At 39.3% G+C, this 22306-nt stretch overlaps 1 protein-coding gene across 1 annotated transcript; it reads right to left on the minus strand.

The window, feature by feature from the left end:
• Positions 1-15476: 15476 nt before the first annotated feature.
• LOC114029046 (alpha-1,3-mannosyl-glycoprotein 4-beta-N-acetylglucosaminyltransferase-like protein MGAT4E) lies at positions 15477-17824 on the minus strand. The gene is made up of 3 exons (XM_027843407.1): positions 17705-17824; positions 17193-17328; positions 15477-16627 (listed from the first exon to the last, which is right to left on the minus strand). The coding sequence occupies exons 1-3, from the start codon at positions 17822-17824 to the stop codon at positions 15477-15479; spliced, it is 1407 nt and encodes a 468-aa protein (XP_027699208.1).
• Positions 17825-22306: the final 4482 nt, after the last annotated feature.

Raw genomic sequence — 22306 nt, forward strand, 5'->3', positions numbered from 1 at the left:
TCTTTCTCTATTAAAAGCCAAGTCTAAGCATTGGCTCAGATTTATATTTTGCAATGATTGATCATCCTCAAGTGAAATGTTAATGGAGATGTTTAGAATATGGTATAGGAAAGCATCTTCAATGGCAGAACTGAGCCCTCTTGTAGGTAGAGGAGCAGGGAGGACCCAGGATAGATAGTGCCTAGATTCATACCCCTTACACTCCTATTACCTCCTTACCACCAAATCCAATGAATGACCTTTTTTCCAGTCCTCATCCTTCTTGACCCCTTTCAAGTATTTGACAGTCTTGATAATTTTCTCTTTCTTGATATCCTTGCTTTGCTAGTTCACATGACATCATACCCTTATGGCTTGCCTACATCTCTTAATGCTCCTTTTCAGCCTTCTTTGTTGACTAGAATCAGGAAGACTCATCTTCCTGAGTTCAAATCTGGCCTCAGACACTTACTAGCTATGTGATCTTGGACAAGTCACTTAACCCTGTTTGCCTCAGTTTCCTTACCAGTAAAATGAGCTGGAGAAGGAAATGGCAAACCACTCCAGTGTCTTTGCCACGAACACTCAAAGCTCTTTGGAACTATACTAATGTGCTTTGTGGCATTTCTTGAGAAAATGAGGCAAAACTCATTATCTTTAACCTCTTACCAAAGCTTATGGGTTTGGTGGTTGTGAGAGGGAGCCTGACTGGAGAAATAAAGGATGAGTCACAGAGAACCAAAGGACAATCCCTCTTCTTTGCCCAAAGCTTCCAGAACTGTTTACCCTGCGTGTCTTTTTCTCCTTCCTTTATATATCCATCCTATATTTTTCTTAGAAGTCTTTTTCTTAGGCTACTCCTTTTGTACAGACTTCTTGGATCTTTTCCCAACCTCTACACTAACTTCAACTCTGCTCTCTACCCCAGCCTCCCAAAGGAAGGAGAAAAAAAAAAAAAGAAAGTTTTAAACACCTCTCTTGCCAAACTAGGTCCATCTGAGCCACTTTGTCTATGCATTGCTTCTAGGGTGTCCGGGAGATAGGGTCTGAGTCTCTCCTAAGAAACTAGCACTTTCTCCTAAAATCCAAGAGAAGATTCTAGAAAACCCCACAAGAAATTTGAACTGGACACATGGGTCTGAAGTTTAACTATTCTAGTCTCAGGCCAGATCTGTCATCACTACTCCCCCATGACAACCATTATTTTCCCAGCTTCCACTGTGTTGGGAGGTACTGGGATGGGAGGAGTTTGGTTTTTAAGAGATTCAGTGCTTTGCATCCCAGTTGAATTCAGAACCTTGGAACAGCTTCAGGGAGTGAGATAGAGAAGGTGACAGTTCGTAACTAGTTGGGAACCCAAATGAACCTGGCTTTCCCTTGAGGAAACCACATCCCTTGCTACCCTCTCCACTGATAGCTATTCCTTCTAACATTATTTATCCCCACTCCTCTGGCATACAGGGAGGACAGACACATTCTGTTCCACATTGTCCTGTTACAGCCATTTATTCTACAACCATCCTCCAATGTCTTTCCCTCCTTCCTTCTTTCCTTTCTTTCTGTCTCTCTTTCTTTCATCCAGTCTCTCTGCAGACTTAGTGCTATCTACTCAATCTACAATCATCTCTCAATGAATTTAATTAGGCTCATGATCTTCCTCTGAACCCAATACTCTAACATCATCTTTAGAAATTTCACTGTTTATGTTAATGACCTCTCAAATGACCTGAATGCCCATTTGCTCAAATTCCTAATCTTTTTAAAAATTCAATTTCATTATATTTCAAAGTTTTCATTCTCTTTCTCATTCATTTCTTCAACTTTCCCCCTTCTACTGAGAAAGCAGGAGAAACAAAACCTGTAACAAACATGCATAGTCAAGTAAAATAAATTCCCACATTAATCATGTAAAAAAAAAAAGGTCTCAATCTGCACTTTGAGTCCATCACTGCTCTGTCAGGGGGTATGTAATATGTTTCATCCCAAATCCTTCAGAACTGTGGTTGGTCATTGTGTTAATCACAATTCCCAAGTGTTTTGAAAGTTGCTTGTTTTTACAGTGGCCTTACTATTGTATAAGCTGCTCCCCAGGTTCTGCTCACTTCACTTTGCATCAGTTCCTACAAGTTTTCCCAGGTTTTCCTGAAACCATCCACTTTATCATGTCTTCTGGCAAAATAGTATTCTATCCCATTCACATGCCATAACTTGTTCAGTTTGTGGTCACCCTCTCAGTTTTCAATTCTTTGCTGTCACAAAAAGAACAGCTGTAAGTATTTTTGTACAAATGGCTCATTTTCCTCTTTCTCTGTTCTCTTTGGGGGAATTGATCTAATAGTGGTATTTCTAGGACAAAGGATACGCACAGTTTGTTTTCAGTGTATAGTTCCGAATTGCTTTCTAGACTAGGTGGACCAGTTCATAGTTTGACTAATAATACATTAACATACCTGTTTTTCCATAGTGTCTCCAGTACTTGTCATTTTTCTTTTTCTGTCAACTTTGTCCGTCTGATTGGGTGTGGGGTGAAACCATTTCTCTAATTATTAGTGATTTAGAACATTTTTCACATGGCAATTGATAACTTGGATTTCTTCCTCTGTAAACTGTCTTCATATCCTTTGACCCAAACTCCTACATTGTAATGACCTCCTTCTCTATCCCACTTGAGCCATACAATGGCATGATTATCCCTTAAACTTCCCTGTCTCTTAGAATTCTATCACCTGCAGGAGCTGAAACTTTAAAATTCTATTCTTTGACCACAACATCCTAGCATTACACCTCTCCCACTCTCATACTTAGACTAATCTCCTGTTAACTCATATCAGGGTCTCTAGTCCTTTGACCCATACTTATTCTCTTACCTATTCTCTTTGTACCATCTACCCTGCTCTGCCTTCACTGACCTTCACCTTTACCTAATTATTCAGCCTCCTCAATCCCTTATTTTGAGTTTCAATTTTGTTATCTATTTCCCTAGTTTTGGCTTCCCACCTTATTCCATTACTGATCTCTAAATCCTCTGGGTAAATCCTACCATCCCATTTCTCCATTTGTGCCCCAGGTCTTCTGAATGTTGGTAGAGAAAGAGACAAAATTAGGCAAGAAAAAAGTCATGAAATTGTATCATACAGGCTTATAATACATAACTTCAGCAAGTCCTCATTAAGGTTTGAAAATTCCATCTGTAGTGGTTCTGTATTTCATGCACATGGTAACTCTTCTAACCCTTTTCCTTCTTTTCTTTTACTTCCAACTACATTCTCCCCTTTCCATTTGGAACAGATGAACTATTCCCATATTCTACTGAGAAGATTGGTTCAGGATGGTAAGTAAAAAGTAGTAATTAAGACAAATGCACCAAATTAAAAACAAAAAACAAAAAAACAAAAAAAATCAGAAAGGAGTGGGGAGTGGGGGGAGGAAGAAGAAAAGAAAAGAAGTCTGCAAAGGAAAAAGAAAACGAGTGAGCGGAAAAAGAGCTTTCAAAATGAATAAATTCTAAGGGTAAGATAAATTGAAGAGAAATCTGTAAAAAAGTAAGAATAGGGCCGCAATGGAAATTCCTGTAGCTGAAGAAGAGTGAATAGACACATTGCAAGACTTTCCAGAGTGGTTTAGAATCACAATAAGAGATAAAAAGGACAATTAGACATCTATAAGACTGGAAATAAGATCACTGAAGGAAAAAAATCAAGAAAACAAACAATAGAATTGGTAGCATAGAAAAGAAAATCTTGAGGCAATTGGCTCCTTGAGAAAGGAAAATGTTCAAGAACAACAACAAAAAAAATGCAAAAATAGAAAAATGAGAAACAACAAAAATAAATGTTAAAAGTAAAAACTGGAAGACCCTATCATTATAAATCAATTCAATTCAATCCAGCAAATGTTTATCAAACACCTACTGTGTGTCATACCGCAGTAGGTGCAGGAGATACAAAGATTAAAAACTAAATATTCCCTGCCTGCAAGGAGCTTATGCTCTATTTGGGATGAAGGGGAAGACACAACATGCATACTGATAAAGTATGGGAAGGAATTAACAAATGAGGAATGAGGAAAGGCCTCAAATAGGAGATGACATCTTAATTGAGCTTTGAAGGAAGTTAGAGATTCCATGAGGTCCAGGTAAAGAGGGAGAACATTATAGATAGGAGAGATAGCTTGTTCAAAGGCAGGGAGGTAGATGATAGGATGTCCTGTCTGAAGAATAACAAGTAAAACAGTTTGACTAAAATGTAGAATGTTTGAGGTTGCATAATGTGCAATGTTTGGAAAACTAAGCTAGAGACATTTTTTGAAGGGTTTTAAATGCCAAACAGTGGAGTTTGTATTTTGGCCTCCTTATCTCCTTTAATGGAATAGAAAAACAAAAAACAACTAATATTACAGAATATGATAGAGGGAAAGCTAAACCTTACACTTATACATTTGAATGTTAATTCAATTGATTGAACTGAGTTTGCTGATCCCCCCAATAAAAAGAAAACTAATTGCAAAATGCATTAGAAAACAAAATTCACTAACTTGCTGCTTATAAGAAACAGACGTAGAACATGAAGATTTATTTTGATTCAAAGTGAAGGGCTGGAATGCATTTGCTTTCCTTGAATCTCCAAAAGCAGGAGTTGCAATCATTATTTAAGATAAGGCAATAGAAAACATAGACACTATTAAGAGAAAGAAGAGGGAAATCATTATTAATAAAAGCATAATAAATAATAAAACATTACTAAATGTTATGCACTAAATGTCATAGTAACCTAATTCCTAAAAAAAAAAACTAAGTGAAAAGTTTTAAATTATTAGATAATTATAATAGAATTAGCATAGCACTTTAAAGTTTACAAAGTATCACACATATGCTATCTCATCTGATCCTTATAACAACCCTGTGAAGCAGGTGCTGTTACCCATTTTACAACAACCCTGTGAAGCAACCAGGTTACAGGTAAGGAAACAGGCTGAACCACCTGACTTGCCCAGGATTACAAGTAAGTGTTGGAAGCAAAATTTGACTTCAGGTCTTTCTAACTCCATGGTCAGTACCTGATCCACCCTATCACCTAGATGGCTAGACAGCAAGTCACTAATTAAAAGCAATTTTAATGTTATTTTTGTCTGAATCTGACAAATACAATAGAAAAACAAACAAGAAGGAAATTACACATTTGAATAAAATTTTGGAAAGACTAGATTTGACAAACCTATGGATACTTCTGAATGGGAATCTTAGAGAATATGCACATTCTTAGACTCCTATGGGACTTAAAAAAATTGATCATGAACTAGGGCACAAATAACACATAAATGCTGAGAAATGGAACTTTTAAATACAGCTGTTACAGATTGTAACACAATAAAAATCATAGCCATGAAAGGAAATATGAACAAAAGTTAGAGAACTAAATAGACCCTAAAGATGACATCTTAATCAATGGGTTAAAATAAATACCAAATCATATAAACTGTCAAAAATACCACAGAGAGTTATAATAACAAAGCAACATACCAAAATAATGTGGGATGCAACTAAATCTCTCATTTTAGGTGCCCTGCTGTATTGATTAATTAATGCCTGATGTAGTTCACCATATTCGGGTAGTCCCAATCATGCTTTACTTTATTTCCTAGTCATCTTCTTTCCACCTACTGACAGATGGGAACATACCTTTTGCCCTTCCTTTCTCCATCTCCACCCCTACTTTCCAATTCTGAAACTATATATTAACTCAATTCTACCATTGCTATTAGAAAGGGTATGGAAATTTATTCTTCTATAGTTCAACTCACATCCCAGGAACTTTCCAAACTAAAATATTCCAATGTCAGTACTTGAATGATGGATGCTAGCTACTATTCCTTTGCATGTTTTGTCTCCTTCTCTTTGAGGGTAGTTATTTTATCTCTTTTTTAATTTGCATCTGGTACTTAGCACATAATAAGCATTCAGTGCTTTTTCATTCATTTCATTTCATTCATTAAGAGTCTTTATAAGACAATTTATATTCTTGAATACTTATGTTAACAAAATACAAAGAGATAAATTAAGTGTGCAGTTTTAAAAAACCTAGAAAAGCAACATAAATATAATCTCAAAAAAGTAAAAAAAGAGGTCTTTGAAAACTAAAGGCAACATAAAGAGTAAAAATTTTAGATGATTGAATTAATAAACAAAAAAGAGCTCTTTTTTTAAACTACTAACTCGATAAACCATTAGCTAATTAGATTTAAAAAAAGAGAAAACAAAACAAAATCAACAAAATCAAAGATGAAATGGGGGAATTCACAACAAATGAAAAGTAAATAAATTGTGAAAAATTACTGTGCCAAATTACATGCCAACAAACCTGAAAACCCATGCAAAATGGATGATTGTCTCAAAAAATTTAAGATACATAAAATAACAAACTAGAAAATGAATATCCTATATAATTCAATATCAGAAAGAAAAATCAAGCAAGTTGCTATTGAACTCCCATGGGAAAAAATTCTATGTCCAGGCAGATGTCTAAATGAATTCTAAATAACGTTTAAAGAACCAATAATTCCTATGTTACACAAACCTTTCAAAAATAGCAAAAGAAAACACACAACCACTGTCTTTCTATGAGATAAATAAATGGCAAAAGAAGGCACATTACCAAATTCTTTGTATGAGATCATTCTCCTGATTTCTAAACCAGGAAAATATAAAGCAGAGACAAGAAATTTAGACCAATACTGCCAAGGAATATTAATGTAAAATATTAAATAAAATATTGATTAGGGGATTACAGACATATAGGCTACAAAATATTCATTATGATCAAGTTATATTAATATTATGAATGCATGGATGGTTCAAGCTTTAGGAAAATAATAACATAAATCATAGTAATAACAAACACAAAATTATATCTATATGTGAAGAACATAAGTGAGTGACAGCACAGTATAATGGATAGACTACTGGCCTTGGAGTTAGGAATACCTGGGTTTGAATCTCTCCTTTGATCCCTGTTGGCTAGGCAAACCCTTCAACCCCTGAGTCTCAGTTTCCTCATCTGTAAGATGGAGGAGTTGCACTTGATGCCTTCTAAAGGCCCTTCCACCTTCCATCAGTCTATGATCCCATAATCTTATGAAAAGGTCCTTAATCGAATACAACATTTGTTTAATTAAAAGCATAGGAATAAAAAGAACTTATAATCAAAAGAAGCCAAGAATAACATAATTTATTTCATTAAAAAATTTTATTCCATTGTCGAGCGTTTTTTCCTCCCTCCTACTCCTTCCTCCCCTCCCCCCACCGAAAGAGCACAAAACTTTGTGTTTAGTCTATCAGAATTGTTCATTTTTAAAGTGTTGATATTAACTTATTGTTATTAATGTTATATTTATATATGAACAAAAATGGTTCTCCTGGTTCTGTTGACTTTATTCTACCTTAGTTCATTCAAGTCTTCCCAGGTTTTTCTGAAACCACACCTTCCATCATTTTGGAAGGCACAATAGCATTCTATTTCATTCATATACCAAAAATTTTCAGTCATTCCCCAGTTGATGGGCACTCACATAGTTTCCAGTTCTTTACCACTACAAAGAGAGTTAGTGTAAACATTTTTGTCATTATAGGACCTTTTCCTTGTTATTTGATCTCTTTTCAGTATAGGCCTAGTAGTGGTATCCAGGGGTCAAAGTGTATGCACAGTTAAGTGACTACTTGGTTGCAGATTGTTGTTCAGAATTTCTAGAGTCTAGACCATTCCATAGCTCCCCCAATAGTGCATCAATGTGTCTGTTTACTCATATCCCCTCCAATATTTATCATTTTCCTTTTTTTTGTCAACTTTGTCAATTTGTTGGCTATGCAACAGAACCTCAGAGTTGTTTTAATTCGCATTTCCCTAATTATTAGTGATTTGGATCATTTTTTCCATATGACTATCTGGAGCTTGGATTTCTTCCTTTGAGAAAGACCTTTTCATATCATTTGATCAGTTGGGGAATGGCTCTTATTCTTTTATTTGAATTAGTTCCTTATATGTCTTGGAAATGAGACCTTTATCCAAGAAACTTCCTACAAAAATTTCTCCCATTTAACTCTTTTCCTTCTAATCTTAGCTATATTGTATTTGTGCAAAAATATGTTTTATGCAATAAAAAAATTTCCATTTTATCTTTTCTCATCCCTCCTATCCCTTGTTTGGTCATGAACTCTTCCTTCATCTATAAATCTGAAAGATAATTTCTTTTTTGTTCCTCTAATTTGTTGGTAATGTGACCTTTTAAATCTAGGTCACATATCCATTTTGGAACTTATATTGGTATATAACATATAAAAAGTTCAAAAGACATAATTTCTGGGTAAGTAATCATTTTATTAATTATGGCTAACAAGTAATTAGTAAAAGGATGGTCATTTGCCCTTCTCTATAAACCAAAAACAGATCATGGCAGCCATTCGATGATTATAGACCCTTAGAAAAGTGGGTATTCCCGACAGGATACAATCAACTATGATTGGTTAACAACTAATGAGAGAATGAATTTCACAAAGAGAGGTGGGCCTATTCTAATAATTATATCACTCTTACTCCTAGACCACCCCCAGTCTTGAGCAATCTAGACAAAGGACCTACCCCTCAGTCTTTCTTCCCCACGCCAAGCTCTGGAACTCTTGCCCTGGAAGCCTAGTCCTAGACCACCCTGACAGAAGAGTTAATCATACTCCCTACTACACCTCCCGGCTCCAGTTATGATTCATATTCCACCTTCCGTGAACATGGGCTCTGTAATGCTTGTACTAACCAATTAAATATGCTAGAGGTTCCCTTTTTCGGAGGGGAAACAGACAATGGAGTAGAACAACAAGTAGCCAATCAGGAGGACTTCTGATGCCCAGGGCTGCTTGATATACCAGTGATCCTTTGCAGAGTAAACTTAAGCTGAACTTAGAGATACCTGCAACTGCTAAAACCAGCCTTGACCAGCTTAGAGAGAAAAGCAAACATCTTGGTTCCCGACTGATCTTAAGAGCAGCAAACATTCTGTTTTCTGCTTTATTGTATTTATGGATATCTTCTCCCTAGACCCCCACTTCCTGCCTGACTTCTATAAATACCTCACCCTACTAACTCCCCTTTGAGCAAATGTGAACCTTGTCTCGCTGCTCCAGCTTACAAGCCCCTTATCAGGCAACGAATGTGTTTATAATCTTTGCAAGTTGTGATCAGACTCAGATTCATTCCAGGTTCCCCTTTTGGACCTAAGGTTTCTTCCATTTTGACCGTTCACAAGAGGTTTTTATTTTAACAGTTTTTATCATGTTCCACCTTCCCAACCCCCTTTCTAACTCCAGAACCATCAAATCAATACTGCCACTGCTCCTGGAAAGCATATATCAGTCAGCCCCACTATGACTGCTCTCCATCCCTGTGGCTTTCCACATAGAAACACTGACCTTGGTCATCACTCCCCATATGTGTTAATGCAGTCTATTGAATTTATGCCCAAAACAATAAGCACAGTGCTTGGCACACAGTAAATGCTTAAATGTTTTTTTTTTCATTCATTCATTCATTCATTCATTCATTCATTCATTTACTCAGTAAATGCTAGATTCCTGTCCATTATTCAACTTCCTCCTTGAAGCCTTTTTTGATAGCACAGTTAGTCACAACCTTTTCCCTCAGACTTCTGGTAGGGTTTTGTTTTGCAACTTTCTCTCTCTCTTTCTCTTTTTGATGAGGCAGTTGGGGTTAAGTGACTTGCTTAGGGTCACACAGCTAGTGTCAAGTGTCTGAAGCCACATTTGAACTCAGGTCCTCCTGACTCCAGGGCCTGTGCTCTATCCATTGTGCCACCTCGCTGCCCCTACAACTCTCTCAATGGACTTATCTATTTGTGCCTTATCCCCCTGTTGTTGTAACCAATTCTTCACGACCCCATTGGGGATTTTCTTGGCAAAGATACTAAAGTGGTTTGTCATTTCCTTTCCCAGCTCATTTTACAGATGTGGAAACTGAGGCAAACAGGATTAAGTGATTTGTCCAGGGCCATACAGCTAGTAAGTGTCTGGGGCCAGATTTGAACTCAGATAAGTATTCCTGACTCCAAGTCTGGTACTCTATCTACTGGGACACCTAGCTGCCCAACCTTATCCCCCTACTAGACTATAAACTCACAGAAAGCAAGGATTCTGTCTTACCTGAACTTTGTGCCTCTTTATCCTATTATCAGTGACAGCACTTAGCCTTAAGTAACAGTTCATTAATAGATCTTTGCTATTATTGCTGAGATGAGGTGCAAAGTCAAGTGAACTTCAAGAGCCTTTAACAAGGAAGCCCAGAAAGAGACCTCTAAAGTTACCTAAGAATTGAATCTTTACTCTCAAGCCCAAATTTAAGAAGAGACCACTTATTTACATTTTGCACGTGGAAAAGTCCTTTTGAAATATTATGGAGCAAGAAAGAGTTCCAAGTTTGGATGGAATAATGTTGGAGAAAATTAATCAGGGTCCCAATTGATTCCAGTGGGAATCTGTCAAAACAGGGGAATCTCAAAGGGTCAGAAGGTGAATGCTGGTGACATCTCTGCAGATGAAGAGAGAAGAGGTGGTGAGATTTGGGCTGATGTTTCTTTCTCCTTTTTCCTCTATTATCAGTCTCTTCGAAATGATTCTGATCTAAATGTTGATGTATTGGAAGCAATTCCAGTTGTAGACACAGAATTAAAAAACTCATAAACTCTAAAAAACTACTGCTGTTTTTTGTTGACTAAGTAGATTTTTATTTTTTATTGGTAATGCTTTTTTTCTCTGAGTTTTTAATTGAAAGGGATTATTGGGAGGAGGACAGGTTAGCAAAAAAGGTCACAAAAACTTTTTTTAAATGTATAGAAGAGAACAAAAAGGATTTCAGAAGAAATCACAGACTAGCAAGATGCCTTTGAAAGTAATATATGAAATTTATTATATACTTTTTCAAAAATCAAGTGCTATGAAATACAGATTTATGATTTATTTCATTATATTTCGCTGTATATTCATTATATTTCAATCATTTTACATTTTGCCATGTATGGCAAATGATCATTTTAAAATGTTTAATGCTAATTTTTTAATGCCCAAATAAAATGTTATTTTTTTTAAGTACTAACTATGTGTCTAGAAATGGGCTAAGTGCTGGAAATACATAGAAAGGCAAAAGCAAGAGTTCACAAGAAGTTCACAATCTAATAAGGAAAGCAACATATGCATATATACATATAACTATGCACATACAAGTCAACAAGCACTTATTTAGGGCCATCTAAATGTATCCTGTCTCCTGTTAATATTAACCTCATCTGACCAAAATCTGTCTCATGGAATGTGAAAATTTACTTTGAGCCTTAATCATTCCTTAAATAAGAAGCCATATGTACCATATGTACCATACACTGTGCTAAACACTGGGGATATAAATACTGTAGTAGCAAAAAGAAAGACAGTCTCTGCCCTTGAGGAGTTTACCTTCTAATGGAAGATAACACATAAGAGGGAGTTGAAAGGGGGAGAGGAAAAGGTACCTAATGTGGGGCATGGCAGAAAAGCTGGGAGAGTCAGAAGAGCCAGGAGGGTAAATGAGAGATGGCTGTCCTGGGCCTTTCTACAAGATACACACACATACACACCCCCCCTATATCTTGAGGCATGTATATACACACATATGTACATATGCAAACACACAAGATACATATATGTTATAGATATAGATATATGAATATATAGTATATGTATGTAGGTAGGTAAGTAGGTAGGTAGCAGCTAAGTGGCGCAATGGATAGAGCTCCAGGCATGCAGTCAGGAAGACTCACCTTCCTGTGTTCAAATCTGGCCTCAGACATTTACCAGCTGTGTGACCCTGGGCAAGTCATTTAATAGCGTCTGCCTTGGTTCCTTACCTGTAAAATGAGCGGGAGGAGGAAGTGGCAGACCTCTTGAGTATCTTTGCCAAGAAAACCTCAAATGGGTCCATGAAGAGTCAGACAAAGCTGAAACGACTGAACAATATGTATATGTGTGCCCATGCATGTACATGCACATACATATGTGTACATACATACAATAAATATAGTGTCATTTCAGCAAGAAGAGAGATGTATGAGGGGTGGGTAGCAAGCGATGACTGAGAAAGGACTGAAGATGGGTTTGGAGATGAGTTTTGAAGAAAGCTAGGAGAATTAGTAGAGGGGAGTGTTAAGGGAGAAATATCTCCTCTTTCATTTCATGTGGTAGATAACAGCTGCCAAAGCATATTTACCACCACACAGAAATTATGAAGGTAAAAACCTAGGTTTTATTATTGCGCTCAAGCATAGGTTCAGGCCTCAGAGAAAGTAATAAATCAGAACAACCATTAGGGTTTTAACAAATCCTCTTATAGGCAAAATTACATCTGAGAGACAGAGAAATAATGCTTTTACATATTGCAATCTTGTATGTTCTTCTTAGGCCATGAAAGTTAAAGAAATGACAGATTCATAATAGCATACTTCTTTCAATGTTATAAAAGTTGAACAAACTTAGATAAACAGCCATAATCTCATATAATCTCTATCGAGACAAACCTTGTCAAACAAACTCTATAGGCAAACCAAGTAAGATTACAGATTAAACTACATTTAGAAGATTCACAAATAGGCTAAATTGAGGGAAAAGATATACATGTCATCAAGGAATCAAAGACAGTTGAGATTTTTCCTCTGGCTTCTTATATAAGGAATGATTAAGGCTTAAAGTAAATTTCCACATTCCATGAGACAGATTTTGGTCAGATGAGGTTAATATTAACAGGAGACAGGCTTTCTGTTAACTAAAAGTTACAGGAAGTATAAAAGAAAATTAAAAATTCTCATTACAGAGGTATGGAGGGAGAATATTCTAGTCATGGAATATAGCAAGGTCTAATGTACAATCAGGATATGGAGTTTAGGGTGTAAGGAATACCAAAAATCATAGAGTCACTGGATTATAGAGTATGTGGAAGGGAGTAAAGTGTAAGAAGACTGGAAAGATGTGAAGGGGCCAGGTTGGAAGGACTTTATAAGTGAAACAGGATTTTATATTTGATTCTGGAGGTAATTCTGGAGTTTATTTAGTAGGGGGAATGACATGGTCCCAATAATCTCAGTCTCTCTAACTCCTCTTTCCAAAGCCTAATGCTCAAAAGCTGACTGTGAAGTAATCAATCATCCTTAAGGTAGTGTGCATGAAAGTACCCAGGTCTATCTACAGAGTTCACCATCAATAAGATTTCTTCCGGGGCAGCTAGGTGGCGCAGTGGATAGAGCACCAGCCCTGAAGTCAGGAGGACCTGAGTTCAAATCCAGCCTCAGACCAAGCATTTGACACTTACTAGCTGTGTGACGCTGGGCAAGTCACTTAACCCCAAATGCCTAAAAGAAAAAAATAAGATTTCTTCCTCACTGGAACCAGATTTCAAATGAATATCCACAAGAACGCTAACACCACGGCTGAGGAAACTTCTTCTGTGCCCAAAACCTTATTAATTAAGTAAATTAATTTTGGCCAGGTTAATCCTAGTCATTCCTTCTACATACTTACCAGGAAATTTGAAGAGGGAGAGAACTCTATGGACCGTACTAGATCTGACAAACTTTCAGAAAGGAGCTTCTCTCTTAAAGTTAGCTGGCTGGCTTATCAGATAGAACCTGGAATCAGGAAGACCCAAGTTCATATCTGGTCTCAGTTACTTACTAACTGTGTGATCCTGGGCAGGTCATGTCATTTCTATTTGCTTCGGTTTCCTCAACTGTAAGCCACCGGCTCCCGGGGTTGTTTTGAGGATTCCATGAGGTATTTATAAGCTAAATAGTGCCTGATATATAATAGGTGCTTAATAAATGCTTGTTCCGAGAGAATTTCCAATTCATCTTGTAAATTTTTTTGCCTATTGTCTCCTATTAGATAGTGAGCTCCTTAAGGTTAGAAACTAATTATTGCCTTTCTTTGTATCTCCACTTAGCACAAGGTATCTGACACAATGTAGGTGCTTAATACATGCTTCTTGACTTGAACTTTTTCCTCTCCTACCTCCACCCCCTACCCCTACCTCCAATTCCCTGGACTACTATTTCCTGAGGGCAATTACTGTTCTGTTTTTGTCTTTGTGCTTAGAACTCATAGGTACTTAATTGCTTGTGGAATTGAATTAGATTGAGTGCTTTATCTTTTAACCTAGTTAACCTTGGCCAGGCTCTCAAGGTCACACCCTCCAGTAAGCACAAGCAAGTTCATTTAACTGGTTAAAAAATTATGATCTTTCCCCACCCCCTCCATGCACACAACCAAGGTTATAGGAAGAGGAGGAGCTGGAAACTTCAGGCTATACTTCAGACCTTCACCCTAACATAAGATTGAGATTTCCTCCTCAATGGGAAGGTTCCCATTTTCCTCAAACTTGTATGAGAACTGGTATACTTTTGAAAGCAGGGACAAATCTTGATGTATTTCACTGTCTTCTTTCCCAAGAAAGCTCGACTGAGGGGGACATTTGGAAAGGTTCTTACAAGGGGTTGAGGTAGATGTAGTTGTTAATGGGTCTTGGCAGAAATTTACTTTCCCCCTTATTGGCTGTGCCCCGCAGATACCCCACTTTTTATTTATGCCTAGTTGCCCACAGTTCACTAGATCTGGTGCATCTCAGCCTGCAGTAGCGAGAAGATAAAGGCAGAGTCCAAGGAGTTGATAGATATCCCTTTTCATCTTCAGCAGATGCTACAATATGGCAGTTTGCCTAGCTAATAAGAGTCTTATGTGATGGTTTAACAGAGAAACTCACCTCCACATAGTCACATTTTACAATAAAATAATTATAGTTGAAAATACAGGATAAAATATCCATATATGGAGGCAACTTGGTACCTGAGATTTGCCCAACCACGGTGTAGACTGTTGTGGGATTGGGAAGGGGTGGAGAAGGTTTAGAGGTCAAAGAAAGGAAACAGAAAAGACAGTCTTGAGAGAGTAGGAGTACAAATGGAAGGTTTTTGGTCTTTGGTACACTTGTTGCTCTATTACTGGGTAGGGAAAATATTTAACCTCTAGCGGCTTCTCTTGTGGGGCTTTTTTTCCCTAGGCCTTCTAGATTCCCTGAAGAATCTTACAGTCAATCAGGTTCTTGGGTTAAGGGTAGAAGCCAAGCCTATTTCATGTTCACTTGACTCTAGGACTGGGGAATGCCTAGGTCTATATATTGAGACTGAGTTGGGGACCTTGAGCTCCTGTTTTCAGAGCCATCCCACTGCTGGGTTAGAGAGTGGTTGCCCTCAGGGAAGGATAATTTAGGAGAGAAACAGGTCCTTTTTTGTCCCTTATTAGGCTTGTATCTTGATTTCACTAGCTTGGACAAATACCCAAATAAATGCCCCGGCTCGTTTCAAGATTTTAATTCTCTGTTACCGATGTCAACTCAATCTCCAGGCTGGGTTCCTTCTATCTCAAACTAGTCGTCATCATTGACCCAGATGTTGATGTGTCTGACCAGGACCCATGGCTTAGGACTGGTCACTACAAGTCGCACACAGCTCACACCGTGTCCTGTCTGTCTGTATCTCACCCTGCAGTCCAACTGCCCATCCCACAGCTGTCCCAGAAAGGTATACTTGGTACAATGTTTTGATTCCCCAGTGGGATTAGAACCCAACTCCACTTTTCCCTCCAAACTCTGCAGCTTCTCTACAGCTGTACCTGTCAGCACCTGCACCCGAATCACATTAGAATTCTTATTCAGGATTACAATCAGCTGGTGTCCAGGCACAGCATCTGGAGCCAAAAAGAATGTTTCATCCAGGCTATAGACATTTTTGGGCAAATAGTTCTGAAGAGTCTGCATATCAGTGTAGATGAATGCAGGTGGGTTATCTGGAATGTCAAAGTTATACTCTTGAAACTTCTCACTGTCTGGTATTTCACATGTGTAGAGGTCATGAGGCAAGAAAGAAGAGTAGCTGTCAAAATGGTAAAAGAGGAAGGCACTTAAATGGATGGGATCCTGCTGGCCCTGAAGGCTTCGGAAATGGAAGAGAAGCAAATCAGGGGATTCATCCTGGTAGAAAAGGAGGAGGAAACCTGCCAGCTTGGGGAGATCCCTGGAATGGCAAAGCTTGCCAACTAAGCCATGGTTGGCAGACTCCATGATTGTCCATGGTTTATCCTTTCTGGCTTCTAGTTCCTGCAGGATAGTAGTGACAAAGTGGCGGGTACACCAGATGTTGTCCTCGATCATGAGGAAGTAGTCAGAGAGGTTGGCAGCAAAGCTCATGAGAAAGGCATAATCCAACATCTGCTTAGACTGGAAGGACTTTATGTCAGAGAAATTAAAGACTGTGTACGGCTGGGCCCACAAGTGCTGGTATGCTGCAGATGGGGCGTGGATCACAAGCAGCTGCCCTCGGAGGATCTGTGGGGTGAAGTGGCTGACGATGGTACTGACCGTCTCGTTGAGCCAATCAGGGTCAGAATCGGCTAGATGCACAAGCACTGTGATGTGCTTCAATTCATTCTTGGAGGAAACTCTGAACACAGACCTCAAAGTACTCATGAGATATCTTCCTGTAGGACTCTGCATTGAGGACAGCCCCACAGTAAGAATTTCTGGGGAGCAAGTAAGGAGCATAATTAGCAGTGCAGGGCAAAAAGAAAGTCTTTTCCCCTAAGTAGAGGTTGGCATTTCCTGCAGTCTTCTCAATCCATAGGGATGGCTAAGATCAATTTTGTCCATCAAAAGGTTCTAAAAGCCTAGGACACTGTATAGAATCTATTCATTCTCCCTTTAATCACCTTTCCCCTAATCATAGTTCTTCCTTCTCCCCTCCTATCTCATCTTTCCTTTTTGTCTCTTCTGTTTTTCTGAAACTTCTTACACTGAACTTCTCTACAGGAAAGGTGTGTGCTTGGGGTGGAGTGGAAGAGATTGGATATTACTGGTTTAAACTGAGATTTTTCTTTAAGTTTACAGAGTCAGGAATACTGTTAGCTACAGGTTCAAATATCTCTCAGCATAGCTGGGACTTTCGAGTATCCTCCTCCCTCCCCCACCCCTTCTTTCTTTCCCCTCTACTGTTTCTCTCAGTTCCCCAAGTCTTCCCTCTTAATGCTGTTATCCTTCCCTAAGACTCCACCATTTCATCTGGGGATAATATGACACTCATGCACTCACTTTTTTTTAGGGGCAGGGCTCCAGCCAGGTATTGGTAGGTGAGATGGGAGACTCTGCTTGCGACATTATGTGAGTTTTCCAGAAGGTATTTCTCACTCTTGGAGCTGAACTTCTGATCCACTGACCGCTTTGTTTCCTGGGGATAACACTAATTTCAGCCTTCAGAAGCCTCTCTCAAGATCTCTAGGTGGAAAAGTAATGTGGGATGGTGGCCAAAGAGCCACCATGGTAGGAATGTTCTAAGGACACCAGGCCATTGGACAGAGTGTTGTTCCTAACCTCCCCAACACATCCCCCTCAAGAAAAGTACAAAATGAATATCACGTCAAGGGCTATGGGCTAATATCCAATTGCCCTTTAGGGAAGTCGCTACCTGTTCTCTGGGGGAGAGGTACAGGGAGGCAGTAAGCTTATTTGGATGATAACTGGCCTATTCCTGTATCAGGCCGAACTCTGCAATGCCCTGTTCCCAGACTGAGATCTGAGGGAGCTACTTTGCTTTTGATACTCACCAGAAGATAGATGTCTTCATTTATCTTTGGGGTTCTCAAACTGATGAAAAACCACAGGAGGCCTGATCCAGCTAAAATGATGGTGTAGTGTTTGAAGGACCATGGCATGATGCCCAGCATAGGGTGTTTCCCTATAGAGAAGAACACCCAGTGTCTACGTTTCAGGAGATGGAGCCTAAAAAGGCTGATTCCAAAGTGGGTAAAGAGCAATCCTCCCCTGCCTTAGAAGTTCTCCTCCTATTTCCTTTTATATTCCTCTTTCTAGTTATCTCTAACAGATCATCTCCCGAGCTTACTACTGCTCCCCCCACTACCCTTCACTGGGCACTGGACTGAATACAGACTTGGGTTCCTGACTAAAGAAAGAGATTCATGTGATATTTGCTGTCATACTTTGCAAGATTAAGTGGCACATGGAACTTAGAGAAGATTCTAAAAAATCATTTCAGAGAACTAAACCTGCAATAATAGGCAGTGATGGTGAGAGGTTTTGGTGAGTCCATGGACCTGAACCACAGACTTTCTGCTAAGATTGGCTTACCTGAACTTTCTCCTTTATCTCTTTTTTATTACTTAAAAAAAGCTTGTTATTAAGTTAACAATTTATTTATTAAAGGCTATATTTAAAAGATGATAACACACAGAAACATTGCAAGAAAATGATCACCTAAACAAAACTAAGGAAGCCTCTTACTAGTATAGTCCCTGATATTTGTAACTCATTCTGCTTTAATAAACTTCTATTCAAAGCCTTTTCCAAAACTTTGGGCTTAATGGAGCCAGGTAAAATTCACTTGAAAACCTTCCTAGTCAAAGGTTTGTCATCTTCTGTTATTTCCCTACACAGATCAAAGCATCCTTGTGTGATTTCATGAAAGTTTGTGAGAGATGTCCTATATAGCAAGAATCCCTCCTAAGAACCTGTAAAGAGTATTTTTACTTTCACCCACCTTAGGTTTTTGGCTTCTGAAGTTACAGTTTACTTAAAATACATGTCATAGGGAGGACTTTGCAGATTAAGGTCTTCTCAGTGGGTTTCCATAACTACTTGGTTCGGCTACAAACTGTCTTCTGTTTAAAAAAAAAGGATTATATATCTTTCTGTAGGTTTCCTTAACAACAGCTGTACTAAAATGTAATTTCTTCTCCAGAGAACAACTGACCACTCCCTCTTGTGTAGTATACTTACTGGAATCTTTGGGGTGGTATTGGTAATAAGTTGGCCTACCAGGAGGAACAGTTTTGAGTTATAGGGAACTAAAAGGTGATCTCTCCTTTTCTCTCACAACCACCCAAACTGCCTTCCCTTTCCTTAGAACTCAGACCCATCTCCTTTTCCTCTAGGTGCCCATTCCATCTTCCTCTTTGGGAAGGAAGTCTCATCTCTAAGAGTTCTGTCCCTATACTTTTTCATTAAGGGCATTCTCTGCTTACCACCCACCTCCATCTTTCTTTCTCTCCCACTCTTATTTCCAGTTTTCTAGATGAGAGTACTGGAAGAGGCAATAGTCAAAGAAGGAAAAAAAGGGAAAAGAAAAATATAAACACCTCATTCCCCACAATACCTTTGATGATCTTGGTTCATAAGAATCCCTTTGTCTGTGTATTACTGCCTTTGTCTATTGGGTGTTCTAGAGACAGAGCCTAGGATTTTTATAAGGAACCAGAACCCTTCCCCAAATCCTGGAGAAGCACCTGGAAATCCACAGAGCAGGAATTGGAGGAGACAGAACCAGATGGCATTTATTCCTCTGATCCCAAACAGGCCACATCTGTCATCATTTCTCACAGGTGACATCCCCTTGACAACCATTGTTTCTCTTGAATAGGGAGGCTAGATTTCTACTCCTTACCTCAGAATTTACTCCCAGTGTTATGGAAAAATGGGAACGACAGTCTACAAATGATATACATAGGAATAGCAAATGTATACTATACAGAGGAAGATGTAAGAACCTTTCTATTATTCTAGCTCCTAGAGTTGGGCCTTGCCCCACCAAGGACCTGAGCACACTTGCAGGCAAAGAGGTCCAGAAAATGATAGATAGGGAAAAGGTGACATAATGATTAAAAAAAAAAAGGAACAAACAACCTGTGTGATCCTGTGAAGACCAAAGGAGGTGAGACACAAGGATGATTATGGGGGAGGAGTGGCTCGAGGGGTGGGGGTGGGGTAAGAAAGAGTTGAGAAGAGCAGAGTTTCCTGATAATTGAATAATAAATGGTAAACTGCAGACTTGAGAGAAACTTGTTTTCATTTCCCACATGCAAAAAATCCTCTTGGGAGTCATGTCACAGGGGAGTGAGGAATCCTGGAATTTCAAATTGGGATAGTTCAAGGTTGGAGAAAATGAATCATGGCCCCAGATGATTCTTCTGGGCAATTCACAAAACAATAGGATCTCTGATAGAGAGAGCAAAATGGCCATCTTAGCAGGTTGGGGGATATGTCAATGGCCTTTCTTTCTCCCTTGTCCACTGTCCTCAACTGTCTTAGAACAGTTACCATCATTTTGGGAGCTACTGTATTTCAGGTAGAGGGAATTTTGTATATTCCAATGATCCAAGGTCTAGATCACAGCACCTTGTGATCACCAGCGTGTGGTATCTGGCCCAGAGAAGGAATGGGGAGCAAAGAGCTCTCCCTGATGTCTCATATTCTTCTCGTGGGCTTTGGGCTTTGCAGTTGGCCTGACTGGAATGGAAGAACCTCATCCTATGTCCTAGCAGGGTTAGATCTGTCCCTTTACTGCTTCCATGGGTTTTCACCCCTTTGGACACATGCTCTGTCTAGACTGTCAGATTTTTAGGCTTGGGCAGGCAGCTTGGAGAGGGAGGGAGGAGGGCTACCCCAGGCTCTGAAAGTCTGGATGAATACAGTCACTTCTAAATCCCTTTACCGGGAAGTCATCTTTCTCACCCCAAACTCCTCACAGGAATTTGCCTGGGATTTTCCTTTGTACTTATCACTGTCTTCTACATATTGCAATTATTTTGCAATTAGTTGCAATTAATTACAATTATTTGTGTATGCCTCTCTACCTTAGATTGTAAACTTGAGAACAAGGTCTGTGTCATAGCTCTCTATTCCTATAATAGCAGTATTTTGCATATGGTGCATATATGGTGGTTCTTAATAAGGTTATTGAACCATAATAGCAATATTTTGCACATAGTAGGTTATTCTTCATAAGTTTCTTGAACTGTTTTTGCTGTCCCTTTGGGTCCATTTGGGGTCAGTCAGTCAAATAGTCCATTAGCATTTATTAGTACCTACTTAATAGTAGGGGCAGTTAGGTAGCTCAGTGGATAGAGGTCTGGACGTAGGAAGACTCGTCTTGAGTTCAAATCAGGCCTCAGATACTTACCAGCTGTGTGACCCTGGGCAAGTCACTAAACAACAAAAGTACCTACTTTGTGGCAGGCACAGTGCTAAGTGCTGGGAATACAAAGAAAAGCAAAAGCTAGCCCCTGCCCTCAGAGAACTCACCATCTAATGAGGAGACAATAAGCAAACCAGTATGTACAAACAAATGGTACACAGAATAAACAGAAAACACTCAACAGAGGGAAGGCATAGAATTAAGAAAGGCTTCCTGTAAAAGGTGGGATTTTAGCTGGGACTTGAAGGAAATCTGGGAAGCCTGGAGGTGGAGATGAAGGAGAGAATTCTGGGGGGGGGGGGGTGGGGGTGAGGGGACAGCCGGAGAAAATACCTGCAGCAGAGAGATAGAGTTTCTTGGAACAGAGGTTAGGGCCCAGCTTTACAGCATGTGTAAATTGGTCTCAAATTAGTCAAAAGAAATGGATCCCCAAGCACGTAGGCACGTACCACATTCGTGGCATCTCTCACAGCTGGGGGTTCAGGGCTAACCATGAGAAGTCATCGTATTTAGGGCCAGGAGGGCTTCAGGAAGTGGTAGAGTGATTAAGAAGGAGCCTTTGCTCTTAGGGTCGATGCTTGAATTGGGGATTGCTGCCTTAACTAGGTGCGAGCAGGAAACCTACAGGAAACAACAGAGCTTAGCACCTAGTTACCAAAAATAATTAAACTAGGAAGCTACTATATATCCACATTGTTAATAGTGCCCATCTGTGAATGACTTTAGTAACTATCTTAATCACTTCCCCTATCATTTTCACTTCTTGAAAAGTTGATTCATGTGTCACACTCTTTATCCTTAGACAGTTTTTGAGTTTAGTGCTTTGCCTGGGTCTGTGAACAAGGGGGCCCAGAACGGACCTTGGGATTTAAAGCAGGAGATAGAGATCATTTCATTATGTGTTTTTGCCTTCACCTTCGATTTCCTTAGAAGAGAGCTGTTCTCCCTGCCCTGATCCCCACTCCCCCCCATTCCCTCTGCCAATGCGGGTGGGCAGTTCTGCATCTCCCAATTCAGAGAGCTGCCTAAGGGCACGGGGAGTGGGGGCAAAGGTAGCTGTTCTGAAGTTTGGGCCTGGGCAAGATAAATTGAAAGCTCAGCGTTAGCTGGGGACCCTGGCAAAGTCCAGGTTACACGTGGCCTGGAGGAAGAGGCCGATGGTCCTAGTAGAGAAGGCATTGCTGCTGAGAAGGCATGGCCTGGAGCAGGCCAAGATGCA

Source organism: Vombatus ursinus, unplaced genomic scaffold, assembly GCF_900497805.2.
Source record: "Vombatus ursinus unplaced genomic scaffold, bare-nosed wombat genome assembly UNPS02014909.1, whole genome shotgun sequence".
Classification (NCBI taxonomy): Eukaryota; Metazoa; Chordata; class Mammalia; order Diprotodontia; family Vombatidae; genus Vombatus; species Vombatus ursinus.

What these genes read in the sequence shown, in the direction of transcription:
- LOC114029046 (XM_027843407.1), bottom strand. Translation starts at nt 17,824, where the DNA reads ATGCTGGGCATCATGCCATGGTCCTTCAAACACTACACCATCATTTTA. An exon ending in ATGAAGACATCTATCTTCTG is followed by an intron (nt 17,329 to 17,704) that starts GTGAGTATCAAA and finishes TGTTATCCCCAG; the next exon opens with GAAACAAAGCGGTCAGTGGA. An exon ending in AGCCCTGCCCCTAAAAAAAA is followed by an intron (nt 16,628 to 17,192) that starts GTGAGTGCATGA and finishes CTTGCTCCCCAG; the next exon opens with AAATTCTTACTGTGGGGCTG.